This window comes from Cinclus cinclus, chromosome 2 (assembly GCF_963662255.1).
Source record: "Cinclus cinclus chromosome 2, bCinCin1.1, whole genome shotgun sequence".
Classification (NCBI taxonomy): Eukaryota; Metazoa; Chordata; class Aves; order Passeriformes; family Cinclidae; genus Cinclus; species Cinclus cinclus.
Genome location: NC_085047.1, coordinates 68,535,643 through 68,557,543, shown reverse-complemented (window position 1 = coordinate 68,557,543; position 21,901 = coordinate 68,535,643). Strand labels below are relative to the sequence as shown.

Genomic DNA, 21,901 nt, shown 5'->3' with positions numbered 1-21,901 from the left:
CCTTGAATGCATTTCTTACACACGTAGTGTATTTCTTGGTGCTGTTTCTCTCTACAGTTTGTCTCCCTGTAGAGTTCTGTGGAAACCGCTAGATTCACAGGGAATTCATGTCTAGAGAGAGCTTCAAACAAAATCTTAATTTTATAAACCATTCTAGCAAATAGTCTATTTTTGTGGGGTGAGGAAGCTGGAGATCTGCTGTGGTGACTAATTTCATGTTATTCCCTCTGATACTTCAAGCTGCTGAGGGATAAACTCCTTGCTATACCTGCACTCTGTGGCTGAGGGTACTGAAAACTGTTAAATCAGTCTGGTTCCTTAAGACTCAGTTCCAAGTTGCTTCCATTCTGTAACAAATATGTAGAAATCAGGTTCTTCCTACCTGATCATTTGTGGTGAAAATAGGAGTGTTGTTAGTAGAGATGCCAAACTGGCACACATTTGCCAGACCACATTCTTGGTTTGTGCTCTGAGGAGCATGTCTCCATTCTTGTATTCAGGTTCATGAGTACCCCTGGTGAAACTGGTGCTCTTGCTAACTAGAATTCATCACCTTATTTTCAAAGGGTGAAAAGTAAACTGTTCTAACACCTATCTCTAAGTTTCCTTCCTGTGGTCTGTTATAGCATGGGCCATTTTATGGACAGGATATGTGCAGAGCTGATACATTCCAAACAAGTGTAGGGTCAGGTGGTTCTTTGCGTCCTAGCCTACAATTAAAATTGCATCCCAGGAAAGGGAAATGAAGTAACAGAAATGCAGAAATTTCTTTTCTTGAAGCCAGGTTCCTAGCAGTGAATTTATTAGCTGTATATATTAGACTGGTTTAAGTTTGGAATTACTGTGAAATTGTTTCTAGTGAATTTCTGTTAATCATTTTTTGACTTTTATGTACAAAATATTAATAGAACCTCTTTTCCTATTCCTTTTGCTGTCGAGGAGACTTGAATGGTATTAGTTCTTTATTTTACAGAAGGTAAGTTCTGTCAATTGCACAAGCTTGCTTTCTTTTTCTTTTCCTTTTTTAATTCTGGGAAGCTAGAAGCTCCTTTATCCAGTAGATCACCTAGAAATATAAGAGCTGCAAAAGTAGCAGGTCACCTAGCAATGATTAGGAAAAATATTAACAAGGATGGTTGAGAACAACCAAGGATGGGGTAGTAGGTATGATCAACAGCAGACTTGCTGGCTTTCACTAGGGTTAATGTAGAGTTAATGTGGGAGTTTGTTGTCATACTGAAATATCTAACTGCTGTCTTGAATCTGTTGCATGCTGCTTAAAAGAGTGAGAATTCTCAGTTGAAATCAATTAGCAGTAGAGTAGCATTTGAAATCACCCCAGGTGAACTGCAAATTCCTGTGGTAAGATCACACTCTCATTTTTATGGCAGTGTACTTCACCTTGTATAATACCTGCTTCTGCAGGAGCCCCCTGTAGTCTTGAATGGCTAAGATCTCAGAGGTGTAACATTGAGCTTTTGGAAATAATTTGTCATTTTTGAAGTGGGCTAGGCAATGATCCTGTGGATTGATCCAGTATTGACTCTATCTGAAGTGAAGATGGTCTTGTTTTGCAGGATGTATAAAAATGTGAGCGAGAGTTTGTTTTCATCGAGAGGTGATGGTGGGAAGGGGATACATTTGTAAGAGAAAGGAAGCTTCTGCAAGAAGTAGTGTGCACAGATCAAGGCAAATTTTGGATAATTACAGCTCAAAGGTGGTGTTGTGAAATGTACAGCTCGCTCCAATGACAGTTAAATAGATCTCTCTAAATTAAAACACATTCAAGTCTTGGTTTCAGTTTTTTGTACCAGTAGTTAGAGGAGCAGGAGTGCTTTTCTGCATGTGCATCATGAATAATAAAATACCCAGAGTTAATTTCGTGTTAATGGAAATGAAAGCTGCTTTTTCATGAAATGCCAGGGTGACAATGCAACTTTATTTCAGAAGTAGTGTAATAAATACTTTGTACCAGGTGGTCCTATGCAACAAAGCTTTTGAGTTTATAACAGCAAGAGTTCTGTGCTTCAGCACAGAAGTATCTATCTGGATATGGTTTGTGCTGGCTCATTCTGGTTTGTAACCATTCATATGGTTAGTGCTGGTTTGCAGTAGTCAGCCTGATGATCCTAGTTAGCAGTGCCAAGAGCTCATCTCACTCTCTTAAGGGACGTGTAAGAACTGGAGCCAGTGTGACTGATTTCAGTTCAGAAGACTTGCCTAGCTTGCTTGCTTAAATCTCTAATACAAGTATTCATATGTTTGGGACTTTCCATACTCAAACAATTGTAATATTCAATACAAGCAAGAATAAAGTGATCAAAGGTGTTTTTGCAGAGCAGGTGCTGTGAAGTTTTGTTGAGTGGGTATTTTTTTACCCCAAGCTGTAAAAAATATTTTTATGTGCTTCATGAATTTCTAATATTCATGACCCAGTAAGAGAAGTTAAATTGTTATATGCAACATCTTATGACAACTGGCCCCATCTAAGCTATAAACTAAGGAATTGTAGATGCATTTATTCCCAGTCAGATTATTGGGTAGATGTATTTAATTTGAGTGGGTTTTCTGTATTTATTGTTATCTTGTAATTTTCTGATTCCATATGCTTTTCCTTTTTGCTCTGTGTTCTAGCAAGCAGAGATGAGCTCCAATCAAGAAAAGTAAAACTGGATTATGATGAAGTTGGCACATGTCAGAAAGATGCCATAAATATTTGGGATAAGAAGTTACTAAACTGCAGAGCCAAAATCCGATGTGACATGGAAGATATTCATTCCACTTTAAAAGAAGGTATTTATGTAGGAGGGCTTTTAGCTCTGAAGTCTCAAGATCATATTTTTTGTTCCCTTCTGATGCCAACAGATCAGCAATACACTTTTTCCAGTAGCAAAAAATTGCCTTCTTTTCACAAAGGTGCTGCCTTCTCCTGCAGAACATAAAATTGTTTCTGCTGTGCCTGAAGCTTGCAATGTCAGCACTGCAGAAACATGTATAGTCATATTCCTGAAAGCAGCATTTTGTTTCCATGTGTCATTACATTCAAGATTGAACTTGCAGCCTCTGCAGCCAACATTGTGACCTTTTGGTTTCTGATCAGTGGATCCAGTTGATTCTGAGTTTCAGATGTTCTGATTTTACTTGCTTACTGAGAAGGCAGGGCCATAATGTCTGCTGTGGACTGTGCTCAAAACCTAGAGGAATCAGAGCCAAGTTTTGGAGAATATGATCACCTTGTATTTAATTTCCTGGAGTGAAAGGCTGGGGATTTTGTCCCAGTGGACTAGCCATAGGCCAAGAGGGTATCCAGAGGGCCTTGCTAGTATAATGCAGATGTAGGGCCTGCTCTGCCCTCTTCCATAGAATCTCATGTCTGTGTTACAGATGCTGAAAAATAATTCAGTAATCTGGCTGTGGTATAGAAGAGAAGTTTAAATTGCTACTGAAGTATATTATTGTAGATATAAAGCAGTTCCTGTTAGTGACCTGCAGAAGTCTGCAAACAAATTATTTACCTTGATACCCTATCTTCTGCTGTTGGATTGCAGTTCAGAGTTGGGAACAAAGATATAGTTTTTTAACATGTCTTCTTGTTAAATAATTGTTTACTTAGAAGGTATTAGCAGAGTTGACATTTTGACTTTTAAAGGTTGGTTTATAGAGTCAGATATCAAGGGGATGTATCTCTCCACATTTGTGGACTGACATAAGCAGCCCTTTGCAAAGGGAAAGAGGAGTTGGACTTCCCTGTATTTTGCACTTGTGAATTTAGTTCATTTTTTCTGAACAGGCCATTCTACATTCTGAGTGTAGTTGTATATCTTTTACTACTGGAGGCTAACAACTCAGAAGTGGCAAAGGAGGAGATATCTGTACCTCAGTTGCCCAGGGTACTGCTCAGTGTGATTGCCCTTAAGTTTGTAGGTTTTTTGTCATGTTTAGTTTGTGGGACTGAGTCGTGGCAACTGAGTGAACACACTGCAGAGTGGAGTTCACTTTGTAAGGAATCCTCCAGAGTGGTTCAGCCAAAATTATGGCAAAGCAAATTGTTTTGTTGTGGCATCATTAGTATACCCCTACTTAGGCCTCTTGGTTTTTTGGCTGACCTGCAGGTGTACCAAAAAGTCGTCGGGGAGAAATTTGGCAGTTTTTGGCTGTGCAACACCGAGTCAGGCACAGGCTGCCAAACAAGCAGCAACCTCCTGACATCTCTTACAAAGAACTTCTGAAACAACTGACTGCTCAACAGCATGCCATCCTAGTAGATCTGGGTAAGTCTGTTCTTTCTGACTGGTTTTGTGGGTCTTTGAGTGAAAAACACACCAGTCATAATAGAAGCTGTTGCTGAAAGTAGATGCTGCTCTATGAGCTCCATTTTCTGTGTCATCAGGATGCATTCTGTGCATGCCACTCAGAGTCCTGTAAGCAGATGATTTCTTAGGCTGTGCCATTCATATTTATGCCCTTCTTCATCTGTCTGAAAAGAGAAGTCAGGCAGTTGCTCCTGCAAATTCTGTGCAGGCGAGAATATTATATGACTTCAAAAGGTACAGTCCAAAATCAGTGGTAAGATACAGATTGATCTGATTAAAGGCAAACTGCACATAAAAGCAAAGAGCAGTGGTCTGAAGGAGGAGAAATGCTGTCAGATGGATTGGGCTTTCTCTTCAGAAGAATTGAATATCAACTACTCTTCTCTTTTTACGTCAGGACGGACATTCCCTACGCATCCTTACTTTTCCACACACCTGGGAGCAGGACAGCTGTCACTGTTTAATCTCTTGAAAGCGTACTCTTTGCTGGACAAAGAAGTGGGTTATTGTCAAGGTATAAGTTTTGTAGCTGGAGTGCTGCTTCTGCATATGAGTGAAGAACAGGCCTTTGAAATGCTGAAATTCCTCATGTATGACCTTGGCTTCCGTAAACAGTACAGGCCAGACATGATGTCACTACAGGTGAGTCAGTCCTTCTGCAGCAAACCAGAGTTTTACTTTTGAGCTCTTAAGGGTTGCTTGGGTTCTCCAGGGCCTTATGAAGCTTCTTATACTGTTTTGGAGGTTTTGAGGTACATGTATATTTTACTGTCAAGCTCCTCTTTGCCTCTCAATTTGCCAGCAGAGAAGTTTAAAACTTGCCGAGTTTTCCCTGTCACGTAGCCCTGCCATCTCATCAGAAATTCTACTTTCTGCTATTTTGCGCTTATTTTTCTCCTCCTCACTGCTCTCTCTTCCTTATGCGTGGTATGAAAAAACTGATATGCTTAGTCATGTATGGATGGAGTTGAAAAATTAATTAGATTTTGCATTTCTTCAGTCCATGAGCACTTGGATGTAGACTTCTCCGTTGTAAGGCCAAGTCAAGTCAATAGTGACACACAGTGGCCAATCAGTGTATTCTGCAGGCATTTGTACTTGGGGCTGCTCTGCCTTCACTAATCATTTCACCCCTTTTTGTCTCATTGTCTTCTACCCCATCACCCTCAACAGAGAGAATACAGATGAATTTTTAATCTTTTAATTATCTTATGCAAAGATGCATGCTCTGCAGTATTATTTAACAGCTAGCTATAGATACTCAAGACTGTTTAGGAGGGAGACAGAAAATTTTTCAGATCTGTATAAATTTCATGGTTTAAAGTTCGAGAAATCTTTCACTGAAACATGCAGCTGTCCACTGATTTGAGTAATTATGATATGCTATAAACCCCTTATATTATAAAGGAAAATACCATTGATGAGTTGAAGCTTTTATAATACACAGTGGAGGAAGAGAAAACAAAGCAGCAGATACAAAAGACTCCTTTTTATTTTTTTCCCCATGCTCCCTGCATGGTAAACACTTGTATTTGAGTAAAACTGAAGGGAGAGTTTTGGCCCGTTTTTCATGACCAGTCACTTAAGGTGCTTATTTGGCAAATGTGCAGAGCAATGGAATATATTGTAGTTAAAGAAACTGTATGTGCTTGTTCTAAAAGCAGTAGAAGACTGTGGATATAACTATGCTATAACAAGCTTGTTGTTGATGAATTAAGAGTGAACAACCATAAAAAGCATAAAACTCCTGTTCCATTCCATCCCCACAATATTTAAAACAGTGAAGGTCAAAGTGTGATAAATACATTTTTGTGGGGTTTATTTTCACTAGAAGATGTGTGTGTGTGTGTTACACTGCAGTTGTAGACTTCTAACCTCTGATGATTTGAGAGCATTCACATTTTCAGGATTTGACATTTTAATTCAAATGAGTGTGACTCTTTCATTGTCAGAACCTCTTAGTAAGAACACTTTAAAATTTGAGAAAGTTTACCACCTGTAGTACTGTTTGCCTTTTAAATTAAATTACCTATCTTCCCCCTCCCCTCCCCTCAGTTTGCTTCTAGGCAGTTCTTCTGTTAAAGTTTTGTCTGCCCAAGAAAAGCTAGGCAAGAAGACTTAAAAGATCTTACTACTACTTACTACTACTATTATTTGGGTTGTTTTCTAATAGGAGTAGAGTACTGCAAATTCTTTTGTGTTTACAGTAGTAAAACACAAGCAAGCTTATCGGCAGAATTGGCTTCAGTCCTGCAGAAGAATGTTGGATGATTCTTCAAGATAATGAAAACTTATTTGACTTAGATTTTTTAGTTGTCATCTGGAAAAAGTAATAATCTAGATCCTTAGCTCATAATGAACTATCCCAGTTGGTTTACTGCTCTGTGATGCAGGTTTTGTATTGACACTGTCCAAACTGGCTTAACTGGCACCTTACACAATTAAAGCAAGAACTCAAATGCATGCACAAATTTAGCTGTTCTGCCTAAATGAAAGTGATCCCTCTGCTTGTGCGCAGTGCTGTTGAACAGGTAGCTTCAAGTGCACTTAGCTTCTGATAGGGAACAAGCATGACCTCTAGAAGTAGGAAAATAGCTGGATTTAAAGAGTTATTTTCTTACTGAGAAACAGATTCACCTTAAGCATAAAGCACTGTTGACAATAAAATTGGACCCGACAACTAATCAATATGTGTCTACTTCTCATCTTCTGCTTTCTGAGAGAAGCATTGTAAGGAAATCATTTACCACAGACTGATATTTGTAGCCATGAATAGCATCTTTTAACCACTTTCCCTTGCGACCTTTTATAGCTTGTACAGCAAAACTTTTTTGCATCAGAATCTTAAATAGGAAAATCTTAAATAGGCTAGGAAATATGTATGCAGTACACCTCTGTGTAAAATGTATTCTGTGGGTACAGAAACTGTCTAAAGTGATGACTGTAGCATTGAAGTTTTAAATGCAGCAAAAATAAGGCTAAAATTCAAAGAATTAAAGCTGAAATGTATAAATTTAGTCTCAACTCATGGAAAGTTTCAACATCTTGGAAGAGGTACAACTAATTTCATTGCTGCAAGACTGAAAGTTCTTACAAAGAGGTTTGACACAGTCGGAGCAATATATTCCCTTCTTACCTTAAGTCTGTGAATTTGAAATGATACTTCATTAGTAATCAGGTTCACACTGTTCTTTGTTATTGACTGCCCTGTTGGTTTTAATTCATTAGTGGCAGGTTGTTTATACGTGATTAGATACCACTCAAGGCCCCAGGAGGCAATTAAGCTTCATTTTACTGTGTCATCTGTACTGCAGTTAATTTCCCTTGAATGAAATATGAATGATTTGGAAAACTGAGTAAAGCTGAACTTTTCTTTCTTTACTCCTCCCCCCCCCCCCAATCCCTTAATGCACTGTAGATTCAGATGTATCAGCTCTCAAGGCTTCTACATGATTACCACAGAGACCTGTATAATCATCTTGAAGAGAATGAAATCAGTCCCAGTCTTTATGCTGCACCATGGTTTCTTACACTGTTCGCATCTCAATTTTCATTAGGATTTGTAGCCAGAGTGTTTGGTAAGAAAGTTTATTCTATTGAAATAATAAACAGAACAATATCCATTGTGTTTTGAAACACTCCAGGAGTAGTTTTCCACATGCTGGGAACATTTGGGGTGGCTGTTGTGGGTGGCAAGTAGCAACACTTTTCATAGTGGGATGTCAGCTTCTTCTTAAGAAGAAAATCCAAAAGGTATTTCTTGAAACATTAGACTTGAACAAATAATTATATCTTCTCTTACTACTTAAGAGAATTCTGAAGTGTAAACACCAGTAAGTTTATTGTTGCAAATGTATTTTATGCAAATTTATTCAGTTCATATCATTAGAAAATTTCATCTTGTCAAACTTGCAAACCGAAAAAAGAAAATGCATTTCTGAATTCTGATTCTAAAATACTTTCTAAAAAAATTCCAGTTAATTTGAATTTAAAGACTGGTTTAGGTGTTCATGTATATATTGAACAATTTCCAAATCTTAATATGCCTCTGTTTTCATTTAAATAGTTTTTTCATTAAAAAATCCTCTTTGGGCAATGTCTAATACAGAAGCCTAAATGCTGATTATGCCTGGTAGTGTTTACAGTATCAGGATGTCAAGTAATTATTTTTGGGTTCTTTTCTTATCCATAAGAACTTCCACCTTAGTCAAATCTCTAGTAATGCACCTTTTTATTTAAATTTAAATTTATTTATTAATGCTAAACTGACTTGTATATTTACACGTATATGCACCAAAAATCTAAATGCATGTGTAAGGTACTTCCTCATAAATCAATTACTTTTTTTCCCCTTTGATCTTTCTGTTTTCATATGGCACCTTTTATCTTTTCCTGAGGAGGTCAACCTGACTTTGTCTTGTGTTGTAATATGGGAGTGTGTTAGGTTCTCAACTTGTGTGGTGTGTTGGCTTGGTGGTGGGAAGAAGGTTTTGATTGGTTGGGTTTGTTTTTAAGATTTTAAGGTTTTTTTACCCAGTGCTGGCTGCTGTCTGGGTAAACAAATGATTGGTGTATCTTTTTCTCAGTGGTGTACCACTCATGTGAATATCTGTTTCCTGGTGGGATTTCTGGATTCTGGGACACTTGAGCATTTTGTGTTTATTTCTTTTTCGTTGTTTGTTTTTTCTCCTTTCCTAAATGAGTTTTTTACAGATGGGGAATATGGGAAGGAGGTTCAGTGTTCATTTCTCTGTAAATAAACTGAGCAAGGCCAGTTCCCATTTTAAAATTGTAAAGTTACTGTGTTGTTTTACTTCTTAATGCTTTGAATTCCTGAATTTTCAGTATCTTATGGGCCATTGTCATCTACCAGGAACAAATGGCTATTGTCTATCCTTCACAAATTATATACTTATATTTATGCTGTTTGAATGTCCATCATAGACTTGAGGAGGGAGAATTTCAGGAACTGCATTTGAGGGATATGGCTGCCTCTTCAGTGTCCTTGTCCTGCTGTGTCATACTGGATTAGGCCAAGGATGACTTCTTAAGTATCAGTTTCAGGAACTGAATGAATTCCTTCAGTTATGTAGGCCTGAACAAACACCCTTTGGTGTGGCAGGGGTGACAGCTCAGGTTTACTTGAAATGCCCATGTGCTGCCTTTATCTCAGTAACTTCGAGTCCACCATTGATTCTGAGGCAAAATTTCTATTTACTGTCCTCAGAATTCCCATTTGTATACAGTGTGTCTACTGACCTGCAGAGCCCAGACTTTCCTCTCTTATCCATGTAATTATACCTCAAAGTAAGGGTTTGGGTCTTAGATTATAGCCAGTTAGATCAATATGAATTTTGAATTTTGTTTATGGAATCTACATGGTTTTTTTTAAAGGAATAGCTTCTGGCTGTTGAAAACTGTTGTATTGTGATCTGCTCCCCAGTTGCTTTTCAGTCACAGGAACACTTAAAACCAGTTAATAGTTGGTTAACAGTCTCTGGCAGACAGTGATGAAATGCTTATTGCAGATAAATGCTGCACACATAATAAGCATGCAGTATTTTCTTTAATGCTCTCTCATATCTGAAAGATGTAAGAAAATTCATGTTTTATCTTCATGATGAAATAAGACAGATTACACTTCTGAACGGAATACATCTGCACTGTGATTGATTAAAAAGAACATCCCAGTAAATATATGTATTAATACAATGACTCTAGCTTCCCATTTTCAAGATACTTTAATTATTTTCTCTTTTAGACATTATTTTTCTTCAAGGAACAGAAGTCATATTTAAAGTAGCACTGAGCCTACTTAGTAGTCAAGAGACATCTATAATGGGATGTGAAAATTTTGAGAACATTGTTGATTTTCTTAAAACCACTATTCCAGATATGACAAAACCTCAAATGGAAAAAATTATTACTCAGGTAAGGATGTTTTTCTCTTTACTTTCCTCCTCCCCCCCCTCTTTAGTTTACTTCAAAAGATTCATGCCTACAAAAATATGCAAAAGTCTTCTCAGAAGATACATAAAGCTTCTAGAGAAATACTGTCAGTGGCTGGAATCTTTATAACTTAAATTCCTCTGCACTGATGCTGCAAACTGAGAATGAGCATCAGTCTAGTACCTTAACTGTGAAACTTTTAGCAGCTCTCCCCCTTCAGGTGGTAGTTCAGAGATAACAGAAGAGCTCTAGAAAACCATCTACATGTGCAGGAGTGGAGTAAACACTTGTGCATTCCTCTGGCTTGTTAAGGTTTGACTCTTTCAGGTGATGTTAGATAAGAATTCATTTTTAGACAATGCAAATCCTCATTTCCTTATTGCATTGACTGTCATGCTAAACCTGTGTCAGGCACTTTGGTGTCTCTCGTGACTCACTGATTCTGGGAATGATAGAGATGGTAGTTTAACACTTTTTATACTCTTGGACATTAAATCTGTTCTGTGCTCTGCATGGGTTCCAGAGCAGCCGTGCAGTGTGGGCAGGGTAGAAATGGCTTTGTGCAAAGCCAGGTCTGATAGGGTAAAGAATGGGTTATGTTGCCTGCAGAGCTGAGTGTGGTTTCATGCAGGGCAGCTCAGCTCAGCTCTGCTGGCCAGTGGTGTGGTCTCATGCTGAGCAGCCTTCCAGATCTGCATTCATGTGTAGACTGCCTGTATCCTGCTGCTGCTACCTAGCCTGGCTGGAGGGGCAGTTGTTTGACTATCTCAGTCTTGTAGTTCCTAGGACCATTCCCCTTATAATGGGTAATTTAAGAAAAATGTAGACATTATGCAGATCTGTAATACACAGATGATTGATCAGGTAGCTATGTAGAGGAAAATAGTACTTGTCAAGCTTGAACGCTACATAACTTAAAGTCTTATGTCATTTGAATAGAATAGAGCAGTGAAAGTAATACAGAACTTGGTTTTTCAGGGAATCCGTGTGTGTTTTGTGTTGATGGAATGTTTGTGATCTCTAGGATAAAGAACTGTAAATTGATGTCACAGTAGACATCTGTCCAGTCCTAGTCTAAAATCCTTGGTAATTTTCTGAAGCTGAGAGGCTGTGGCTAGATGTGTAAACAGATCAGGGTCATATGTCCCATCACTGTTAGAGGCTCAGTTCTGTAGTCTTCACAATGCTTTGTCCCTAAAGTATCCCAGTAAGAAAGTAGTGTGTCATCATGCAGGGATAGAGCACGTGGAAACTAACTATGAAGAATGTTTTTACAGAAGTCTGTTAATTGGCTCTTGGAGTCAATGGATCCAGTTTTGAAGACAAAGATCAGATGAATCCCATATTTCAAAATTTTGTCTTGAACTTCTTAATATTCCTGAGCAAGAGTCAAAAAACTTCATCATATTATAAAATTCTTTGATAGAATAAGACCTTTCTGCTGATACTTCTTATAGTAAAAGATGGTATTTGATAACTGTGAAAGGCATGATCCTATTTATTCTGAAGTTTATGATTTATTATGGTTGCAACTATGTTACAATGCTCTTTCTGAGACATCCCCTTAAAATACTTTTTCAAAGGGAGCAGGAAAAGCATTAATCAAGAAGAGTGCACTCTTAGTCAAACATTCACGTGTAATAAGTCCTCCCTATTGTAGTTAAAAATTGTCTTTTCTCTCATGGCAGGTGTTTGAGATGGATATTTCAAAACAGCTCCATGCCTATGAAGTAGAGTACCACGTTCTTCAGGATGAACTACAGGAAAATGTGAGCCCCTGTGACGAAGGTGAACCTCTGGAGAAGCTGGAGAGGGCAAACAATCATCTGAAGAGGCAAAACATGGATTTGTTAGAGAAGCTACAGGTAAATGACTTAGGCTATAAACTCATGGTGGAGTAATTTCTGTGATTCAGCCAATAGAGGAAAATGTATTGTTTTAAGTGTATGTGAGAAGTGTATGTATATATGTATGTCTTCTTACTGCAAGACCTTGTGCAGTTGAGCAGTTCTCTTAATTACAGCCATTCACTTCTGCTAGGCATGCTTCTAACTCCTTTGTCATTCCTTGGACAACTTCTTGATTTAGATTTCTTTTTTCCCAAAATCTCTCTACCCTTATTTACCACAAAATCTGTTGGCAAAATCTGTGTATCTTACTGAAAAGTGAGTTCTCTATCCCTTCATATCTCTGCTTCCCTATTGGAAAGTTTTAAGAAATAATCCATAGTGCAGCAGACTGGTTTTGTCCAGGCCTTGGTGAGCAGTATTGTAAGCAGTCCTGCTTTTGGAAGGTGGTTTGACCTAGCAGGCCTGGTTACATCTGAAACCTCACCAGACTTTGCCTGGTGAAGTTGTGCTTTTAAAATGCCCTTCCTCCTTCACTATTTACCCTTTGTCTCATAGCTTGGCCAAAACTTGTTTCAGTTGCAATTTGTTGTATTGTCTTGCATTTTCTTGAAGATAAGTTCTTTTTTTTCATCATCATCAGGCTGTTTCTTGTTATACTTGTGAATTTGAACAAGCATTGCCAAGAGCTCAACAAGCACTTTCAGCTTCTGAAATGTGAAAATGGAAGGAAAAAAAAAGAAAGATCAAGTCCTCATTATTTTTGTGTTTATGGGCTAAGGGTGCTGTGTTCTTTTCATACTGAAAACAGGAACCACTTGAACTTTTTACTATTATTATTTTTTCTTTTTTATTTTTCTTTGTTTATTTACTGCAGCTGTGGCTTTTAACTCTGTTCTGAAAATGCACCAAAGGCATACAATAATTGAGTGGCTGATTTGAAAGGCTTTATCAAAGCTTTTCTCTTCTTTCAGAGTGCCTTACAATAATGCATCTTTCTCAGTGCTTAATCTCTTCACCTTTTCGTTTGTATAACTTCTTCATTCCTCTGCTTGTACCCTTTCCTAGGAACAATCGGAATTCTTCCAGTTCCCACAGAGGGAACTGCTGCTGCTGCTGTGGTCCGGGGTTTCTTTGACTAGTCAGAGGAAGCTGTAGGTTTTTAATTGGAGAATAGGGAACACAGTCTGCTTCTAGACTTAATGGTGAAGTTCTCTTTCCCTCCAACCTCTCCATCCCTCTAACTTACTTTATCACAGAGGCTTCCCCTTGTTCCATCACTGTCAGACAGGTCATGTCCTCTAGCTGCTGATTTCCTTTTTGTCCCTCTGGCTCCAGTTCTTGTTACTCTCAGCTGTCCCTTGCTTGCTGCAACTTGTATGTCTCCTTCCCTCTGTAAAGCTTTGAGAAATTATAGGGATTGATCTGGCCACTATGAGGAGATTTTGTGTATGATACACAGTATGCTTTCCTTGTATTGTCTGCCTACATAGATGTCTTTTAGAAGTATCTGTGTAATTCTTTCCTTAGCAGATACTATATCATAATATTAAAAGAAAACTCTTCAGAATTTATCAATTTATTATAACGTTATTGTTTACAGGTTGCTCACGCGAAAATTCAGAGTCTGGAAGCCAGTCTGGAGAGTGTTTTGACAAGAGAGAACAAAATGAAGACTGTAATTCAGTCCCTGGAGCAGGAGAAGATAACATACCAAAAGACTCTTGAGCAGATAGTGAAGTATTTGCCAGCAGAAGTGTTGCCTGACTGTGAACTGCTTCTGAAGGAAGTAAACTACAACCCAAATAATAAAATATGGAGTAAGCCATAAACCAGGATTTTCTAGGCAGCATTTCTTCAAAACCAAAAAGGGAATGAAAAGATTTGTATGCTGCTTTCAATAGCTACTTAGCACTAGGCAATGGTATTACCCAAAAAATCATGCTGGGACACTCATAGCTACAGATGGGCCTTCAAGTGTCAGTATGCAAATTCAGGCTATTAATTTTTTTATAATTATGTAAATAAATCACAAGGGGGAAATAAAAGATTCTCACATGTAATTATGATCAGTAGATGTATATTTAGAGTTGACCTAAAGGAAAGGAGAAATTGGAGTAGAGAAAGATAATGGTGATCTGCAAATTCACTCTGGATGTGCTTGTCTTGTAGTGAAATGAGGATAGTGTGTCTTTATATATATATATATATATATATATATATATGTATATTGAATATGTTGAATAATACTTGAAGACAAAAAGAAAAGGAGAATGTAATTTTCCCTCCAAAGAGCAGCATGTTTCACATCTTCTGTGGAAAATCTGTGTGAACTCATGCGTGCCTCTCTCTTTTAATTCTACTAAGATTGTGAGCACAGATGGATAAGGAAACAAAGTATCATGATGTGGTTTGCACAGAAAGAGCTGTAGTGTCATCCACTGCCTGGGCTGTACCAGTCAGCAGTGTCATTCCACATGCATGTTGGAACTGGAAACAAAAGAGCATCACATCACAGCTGTGTCCATAACCCAGAGCTGAGGAATAGGTGTCTGCACGCACTCGCAGAGCTGGCAGAGGCAAGAGCTGGCAGTGACTGCCACTTCCTTCCTGGCCTGTTTGCTTCCACCTGTCCTGGGGCTGATCGTGATGAGGAGAGGGAGGAAGCACAACAGAGGGATGGGATTTATCTAGATAATAATTTTCCACTGGAGACTTGCCTTTTGTAAGAGTTAGGTGTGTCAGGGGTTCTCATTTAACCAAAGAAATGCTGCAAGAAGCCTTGTCTAATTGTATTGGGATGCAGAAAGCTGTTTTAAATTTTATTTGAGAAGAAAATTGAGGTAGGTTGCAGAAATTTTAGTGTGAGTGCACGAGAGGACCAAGCAAGTCTCAGATACTATGTACCTTTCAGATTTTGCATATACAGTGGCTATACATTTCAAAGGGGATCCTGAAGTACAGGCACAATTTTAATAACACTTTTCAGGCTATTCCTGTTTTAATACTGCTTTGTGGTCTTCTTTTTAAAACAAAAGTCATGAATTTGTGTGTTCTGGACAGAAGGTAGGATAAACTCTGATCATTTCAAGGGAGAAATTATGTTTTTAGAGGTATAAAAAGTTGCATACAGATTTGAAAATGTTTTTGAGTGGAATTTTTGAGAAGGCTTAGACAAATGTGTAATAGATGAGTATTTTGAAGTGCATGTCTGAACCCTTAATTGCATTTTACAGTGGCTCATGTTATTGCTTTCCATTTCTACTGTATTTCAGGAAATTATGTTTTTCTTGTATTTCATTCATTTTAGTAAGAAAACCAATTGAGCAAAGTGCCAAATACAGCAGTGTCTTTTTGCATAAGATTGTCCAATTTAGAAAGCAAGGACTGAATATCACTTCATTCTAAGCATTATGCTTTATGTTACCATAGAAGTGAGGAACAACAAGGCTTATATGCTTCACACTGCTGTGGAACTCAGGGGCTTCGGCTGTCCTGGGTATTTTGTTGTTGTTTTTTTTTACTTCCATGATATTTTATTTGATTAAAGATACTGATTTACTTAACAGTCTGTTTTTACATTTGGGGTGAAAGGTCTTAGCACGGTGTATAAAATTATGTGGAATCTCTCTAGATGTTTCAAGAATGTTGTATTGTACTAAATGGGGAAATGCCAAGTGAAAAAGCAGTTCTTTGCAGTTTTGTTCAGAGTGAGTTTTAGCTGATGTGTACCTAAACAACTAATCCTAGGAACTGCAGCAGCATCTATTACAAAGAAACAAGATTATTCAGATACATCTTTTTTTAAAAAAAAGATGCACTGAATGAGCTTCATCCTCTGTTTCACTTTAAAATTTGTTCATGTAATACCTGGAGAAATTCCAATAAATATCATTGCTGCATTTCCCATAGCCTCTGGGTAATTTTTTTTCCCCTACACTTCAAGTACCAATCTCATTATCAATAGTACTGTTCACATGAGATATGAAAAGGATCTGGCTTTAGTTTCTAGTTGTGGCGAAGAAAACCTGCAGGATTTGTAAAAGTACATAGAGAAAAGGATAAATATTCTTCTCAGGTAGGATAATCTTACATTGTTCTTAACTGAAGATGACATTTTTAAAGGTATTTTTGTTCTGCAGCAGTTCAGTTAGTACATGTGCATATTGAGAATAGTAATTTGATGAACTTTGTGTATCTAGCTTTGAAGGGGGAGGAGGATGCAACAACACATGGGAATAAACTACAGAAGTAAAACCACAGTAGGGTGAGTGCCTCATGGCATCAGGACACTTCTGACGTTTGTATGCTGAATCCAAGAGTACCTTGTAACTGGGTATCTCTAGGCTGTGTAGCTTGAAGTCTGCACTCAAGCAGGTATCCTCCAGAACATCTTCAGATTAATAACGAGCAAGATTATCTAGAAGACTGAACTGAATGTATGTTTGTGTCCATCTGTAATGTATGAACAGCTTTACAGTTGTTCTGGGCAGTTGCACTTGTGCAGCTGTGAGGAGGGAGGTCTTAAGGTGCTGTGGGCCAGAGGCAGAGCTGCAAGGATAATTGCTTGGGAGAAGGGGCATTTCCTGGGATTAGAAAAATTGTTTTTCTATTTCTTTATCTTGTTTTTTCCGATGGGAAAAAAGTTTTCAGAAAAAAAACTATTCTCTCTTACCTAAGAACAACAGAGCTCTCAGTTTTTGCTCTCAACTTGTGGAGAACTAACTCTTGAGTGAAAAGTATCTGCTGTTTTCAGAAACAGGTGACTTAGACTGCTTTCTGCTGGTGGAGGGTTTTTTCAAAGTCTGGGAAGACATATGTCCTTCTAGCTCACAAACTGGCTAGTAAGTGAAGAGTACCACTTGGCAGGAATAGAGCCAAAATAACTCAGTCTGGTAGGAAGGGCTAATGTAAGAGATTCTGGTATTTGCTTCTTTTATGGATGGAAAACCTGGCCAGAAAGTTGTTTGTTGGGGTTTTTTCTTCTACAGAGTAGAATATTTATTTCTCTCCTCAAAAGAGGAATGTTTGTTTAAGATGCCTGAAGGTTGCATTTGTTCACTTTTGTCTAACAAAAGCACTAGATTTTGCAGGAAATTTGTCTTACATGAAATCACAAATCTAGTTAATCTTAAGTGGTTTGATTAAGATTTGCTGAATCTTCAGCATGATGCTTCTTAGCTCAGCATCACTACAAGAAAGCTGAACAATTTGTAACATACAAAAGAATTTCAACAGTTAATCCAAGAATTTGATATTACTACTGGGATCCAGGGAGTCTGCATCTGGACACTTAATCTAAACCTGAAACCACATAGGTATTAGCATGAATAGCCTTTTCTGAGCTGAGGTGAGTAACCCTAGGCAGTGTTAATAGTGATCATCCAGTCAGTCTTTGCAGTCATAAATGGGTGTTGACAGGCATATGTAGGCTGTGACATGACAAGATTTATGCCAGGCTACACCATCCTTTAGAAGAATTGTAATTGATTCTGTGTTTCTGGGCTTCATCTTTTACTGCCACTGTTAGCTCTTGAATGCATTTAACATATGCTTTTCCTTCCTCAGTCTTTCTAGAGACTAGAAAAAACAAAATGTAATGCTCTTTTCAAAAAAGACATACCCAATGTTTAGCTATATCCTTGCTCCAGTGTGCAAGAGAGAGTTTATATGTCTAAAGTTTAACATGTTAGCTCAGTCTGTCTGAAAGTGTGTTGAACTCTGTAGTGACAGTAAAAAGCTGGGCAGTCAAGCAAAGATGATTGGGTGTCTTGAGCAGCTGACAGGTTGTGTGCTGGCTGGTTTGCAGTGTAGTAGAATCTGGACAGACAGGCACTGGTCTGTTTGGTTTTGCTTTAATGTTGACCTTAACTATGGACCAAAGGAAGGAGCTGGCAGTGCTCCTTTACCAAAATGTCCTGTTGGTATTTCCTTTAAGTTGAGAAGTCTTCCAGCCCTTAACTGTTCTCTTCAGAACTATTGCTCAGCAGCCACTATTTAACAAGAGATTTTGGAATTGTTGTTTGTAGTCTTGCCATTAAAAAAAACTACTCCTGCTGCTTATCTAGACTCTTTCTGTACTCAAATTGTAGCTTACTCAAGTTTTCACTCTGATAAAGTAAGAAGGCTTTATTATGTAGGTTTGATTTTTGATGAGATTGTGTACTGAGAGATGACAAAAGTGCCATACATAATTTCTTGCTGGAGTCTATGTGGGGGAAAGCATTCTGTGTGTGATGCACCCCAGACTGTTGTTGGCCCTTTTGCTGTCAGGGTAACTGCTGGCTCAAATGTAACGTGCCATCAACCCAAACCCCTAGATCACTTTCTGCAGGACTGCTCTGCAGCCTCTCATCCCCCAGTTTGCACATATGACCAGAATTGCTCCATCTTAGGTAGAGAATACAGCACTTGCTCTTGTTAAATTTCATACAGTTGGTGATTGCCCAGCTCTGTAGTCTACCCAGATGTCCCTTTACCCTTGAGGAAGCCCACAGCTCTTCCTAGCGTGATACCAGCAGCACACATGGGGACTGGAGATACCCTGGGGGGCAGTGTGAGGTACAGATCCAGGCTAGCTGGAGCCCACGAGCAGCCACAGTAACACCATGCAAAGCCAAAGCCTGGCTTGCTCAGCACCCAAAACCAGTCTGTGGGAGGCTCTGGGCAGTCTGGCCATCACCTCCTTGCTGCCTGTTTGAACTCCGTGCTGCCAAAGTGATGCCAAGCCTGGCCTGTGCACCACGTGCCCATTTGTGCCGTGCAGTTTGTGCTCCTGAATGTTGTCTTCCAGTTTAGTGCTGTGTGCTGGGACAGCACTCGAATGCAAACCAAACTGGAGAAAGTAGGGATGAGGGGGAGATGTCCTTTGGAGTGCACACCTGATTCTAATTCAAACTGCTGCTGTGGGCAGGGCCCCAGTACCAGAAGGACTCCCTCAATTGCTCCTGCTCCTGCTCCTGCTCCTGCTCCTGCTCCTGCTCCTGCTCCTGCTCCTGCTCCTGCTCCTGCTCCTGCTCCTGCTCCTGCAGAATACCTGCCTAGTTTTTTGTGGACCTGCTGGGCTGTCTGCATTATCCTCTTCAGCATTTGGTAAAGGATGATTTTTTTTTTTCCCCAGCACTACAAAAGAATATATGCCTTCGTTTTTTTGCAATGATCAATCTCTAAAGTTGATGTTCCAGAAGTCATAGTTACTCGATTTGTGCTTGAATATTGCCCACGAGGTGTCACTGTTGGTTTTGTACACACAGCTCAAGTGTGTCTGGTGGTTTGGTGGTTGCTGTGGCTCTTAATTTAGAGAGGAGTATGAACGTAGTCTCCTATCTGATGAAGCACTATGCTCTGTTCCCATGCTGTTTGTAATAACATGTGATGTTTGTGGTCTAAGACTTTATTGTAATGAGAGGACTTACTAAATGACATATAGGGCCTTCTCAGAAATTGATATCTTTCTTAACAGTGTTTCATCTTTGCTCTTGTGTAAGAGAATGATGAAAGCACTTTACCCTAAAACACACATACATTGCTCCCAGCAATCTGATCCCAGGTGTCTCCTTTTTGCACTGCTTTTTGGAGCATAATTTGTGTTTCTTGAAAGCAGCATTGAGTTGATCTGGTCTAACTGCTGTCTGATTTAACACTTACCCTGTTTTTGTCTTTTTAAAACAAGGCTTCCTTGCAATGAGCTTCTCCATGTCCGCTAAATCTTGAATAATCAGTAATTCTCCCCTGATTTTCTTTTAATTAATTTTACTGGATTTTAGTGGTCAAAAGGAAGGTGGAGGATTTGCTCCTAATTTTCCTAGACCTACAGAGAAAACATGATTTGCTGCTTCCATTTTCCAGTTAACACATTTTCCCTCCAATGGCATTGCTTTCACAGTGAGCACGGTGCTCACTCTGTAATGTGAGAACATGTTCAGATAATGTGATGTTCCAACCATCCAGACACAGCTGTTCCCAAATGCATCTGGACAACAAGCACAAGTCATCTTTACCTCCGACCAGAGCCCCATGTTCAAATACTCGGGTAATTATGGCATCAACAATTCCCTGGGGACCTCTGTGCATAAACAAAAAAGACCACAGTCCTTTCTTATACGATGCGTTTGCTTTTCTAAAAGCGCCAAATTACAGATGGGCCTAATGGGTTGAAGGTGCTTAAAGCAGGGCCAGTGCACTTCATGTGCAATATACCATCATTTGAAAAGCTCTCACGTTGTGGAAACATCATTCAAGTGCTAATTTAAATGATACTAGCATCTGAAATGAAGGCATGCTCTGACATTTATAGGTTTAATGTCTATTTCTGCACTCTACCAAAATAGATGGGCTGTGGGTGGTTCTATGATTACTGCTGTGCATTAGCAAGACAAAAATCGTGTAGGCAGCTGCTATTATGCCTGAGTAAATATAGATGAGGGAGAATCTATAGAGTAATTTTTTGATGTCACATGTTTATTTAAGATATAATTAGGAACAACATTAACTTCAGCAGTGCTTGAGGCTTTGGAGAGGGAGGGAGTATCTTAAAAATTCAATGACTGATATGCCTCCATACTGCATAGCCTGGGGTCCTGGTAGCAGGGATGGGGTTACACAGTTCTGGGAGCAGTGATTCCCTGCAGCCCTTTGCCTGCTGAACAGTCACAGCTATTAAGGCTGGATGCATTGTCAAGCTATCATCCTGACCAAAATTTATGACCTTTGTGTCCTCTTCCATTGAGGTGATGCTGAAAACTTCAGAGGACTTTGATAGGCTGAAATGGGTATTTTTTGCACTGACTTTTGGTATTGCATGTTGTGGAAGAAAGAAAGGTAGCAGTTCTTCTGGAAGAACAAAATTTTATCATATTTTGCCCTAGACAAGTAAAAGCTATATCCTTCCTACTCTAAATGGGAAGGGAAAAGAGGAATGTCAAGTCACTAAACTGCTCACAGTGGTATAACTGTTTTTAGTACTTTCTATTCTTGTCAGGAGGACAGAATCTTCTATTCCCTTTAGGCTAGCTGACCCCATGTGTGTAGCCACTGTAGTCCTGTTTGCATTCTTCACAAAGGGTGACACTTCTGACCATTTCCTTGGCTTGTGGGTGATATTCTTACCAACCTCAGCCTGCTGGAGAAATGTAGCTTCTAAGCTCTTGTGTTTTTTCTAAAAAATGTATTTCCATCAGCTCAATGGGCAGTAACATTGCTCTCCATTTTTTGTGAAAAGGCAGAGAGCCTTGTCTGGCTGTTCCTTGGGGTTAGTTTGCATATTCCTGCAGACATTGTGCATAAGCAATGCCAGAGGATTTTTCATATGCATGGCCACAGCTGGCCAGTCATTAGAAGGTCCAGGATTTGGATCTTGGTAACACTCCTAGTACATGAAGGTGTTGGGGTTTTTTATTTTCAACTGTCTCTCAGTGGAAGACAGCCTGATGCAGCAGTTAAGCAGCTCTGAAGGAAACTTCAGCTGAGGGGGCTGGGGTTGTGTGTAGGAGGGCAGGAAAAAGTGTAATTAAGGTAGGAAATAATAAAGTAGATGTGACAAACACTTTTCCTTTTATAGCAGCTTATTTATACCAAAGCTTATGATACCATGTCATTTTTTGAGGAATTCTGGTTTCTTGGCATTTGTCCTATTTGCTTCTCACAAAAAGTGTATATTTTTCCTAGCACCACCTGAAATGATCATAGCATCCCAGAGAGCCAAAACACTCAGGTGGTGCAAAACTGCTAAGAGAAGGATGCTTCATTCAGGAAACTATATTTATTTGTGATGTAACAGAGCCTATACAACCT

General features: G+C 39.0%; 1 protein-coding gene across 3 annotated transcripts in view; it reads left to right on the top strand.

Annotated features, from left to right (window-relative positions):
• TBC1D4 (TBC1 domain family member 4) overlaps positions 1-16,004 on the top strand; it is a 98,147-nt gene extending 82,143 nt beyond the window's left edge. For all 3 annotated transcript variants that reach the window (XM_062487773.1, XM_062487774.1, XM_062487775.1), the window contains 7 exons: positions 2,635-2,793; positions 4,113-4,271; positions 4,711-4,955; positions 7,732-7,891; positions 10,075-10,244; positions 11,951-12,127; positions 13,713-16,004. In XM_062487773.1, the coding sequence (XP_062343757.1) occupies positions 2,635-2,793; positions 4,113-4,271; positions 4,711-4,955; positions 7,732-7,891; positions 10,075-10,244; positions 11,951-12,127; positions 13,713-13,940 (1,298 nt within the window). In that variant the 3' untranslated portion in view covers positions 13,941-16,004. The remainder of the gene's footprint in view (positions 1-2,634; positions 2,794-4,112; positions 4,272-4,710; positions 4,956-7,731; positions 7,892-10,074; positions 10,245-11,950; positions 12,128-13,712) is intronic.
• Positions 16,005-21,901: the final 5,897 nt, after the last annotated feature.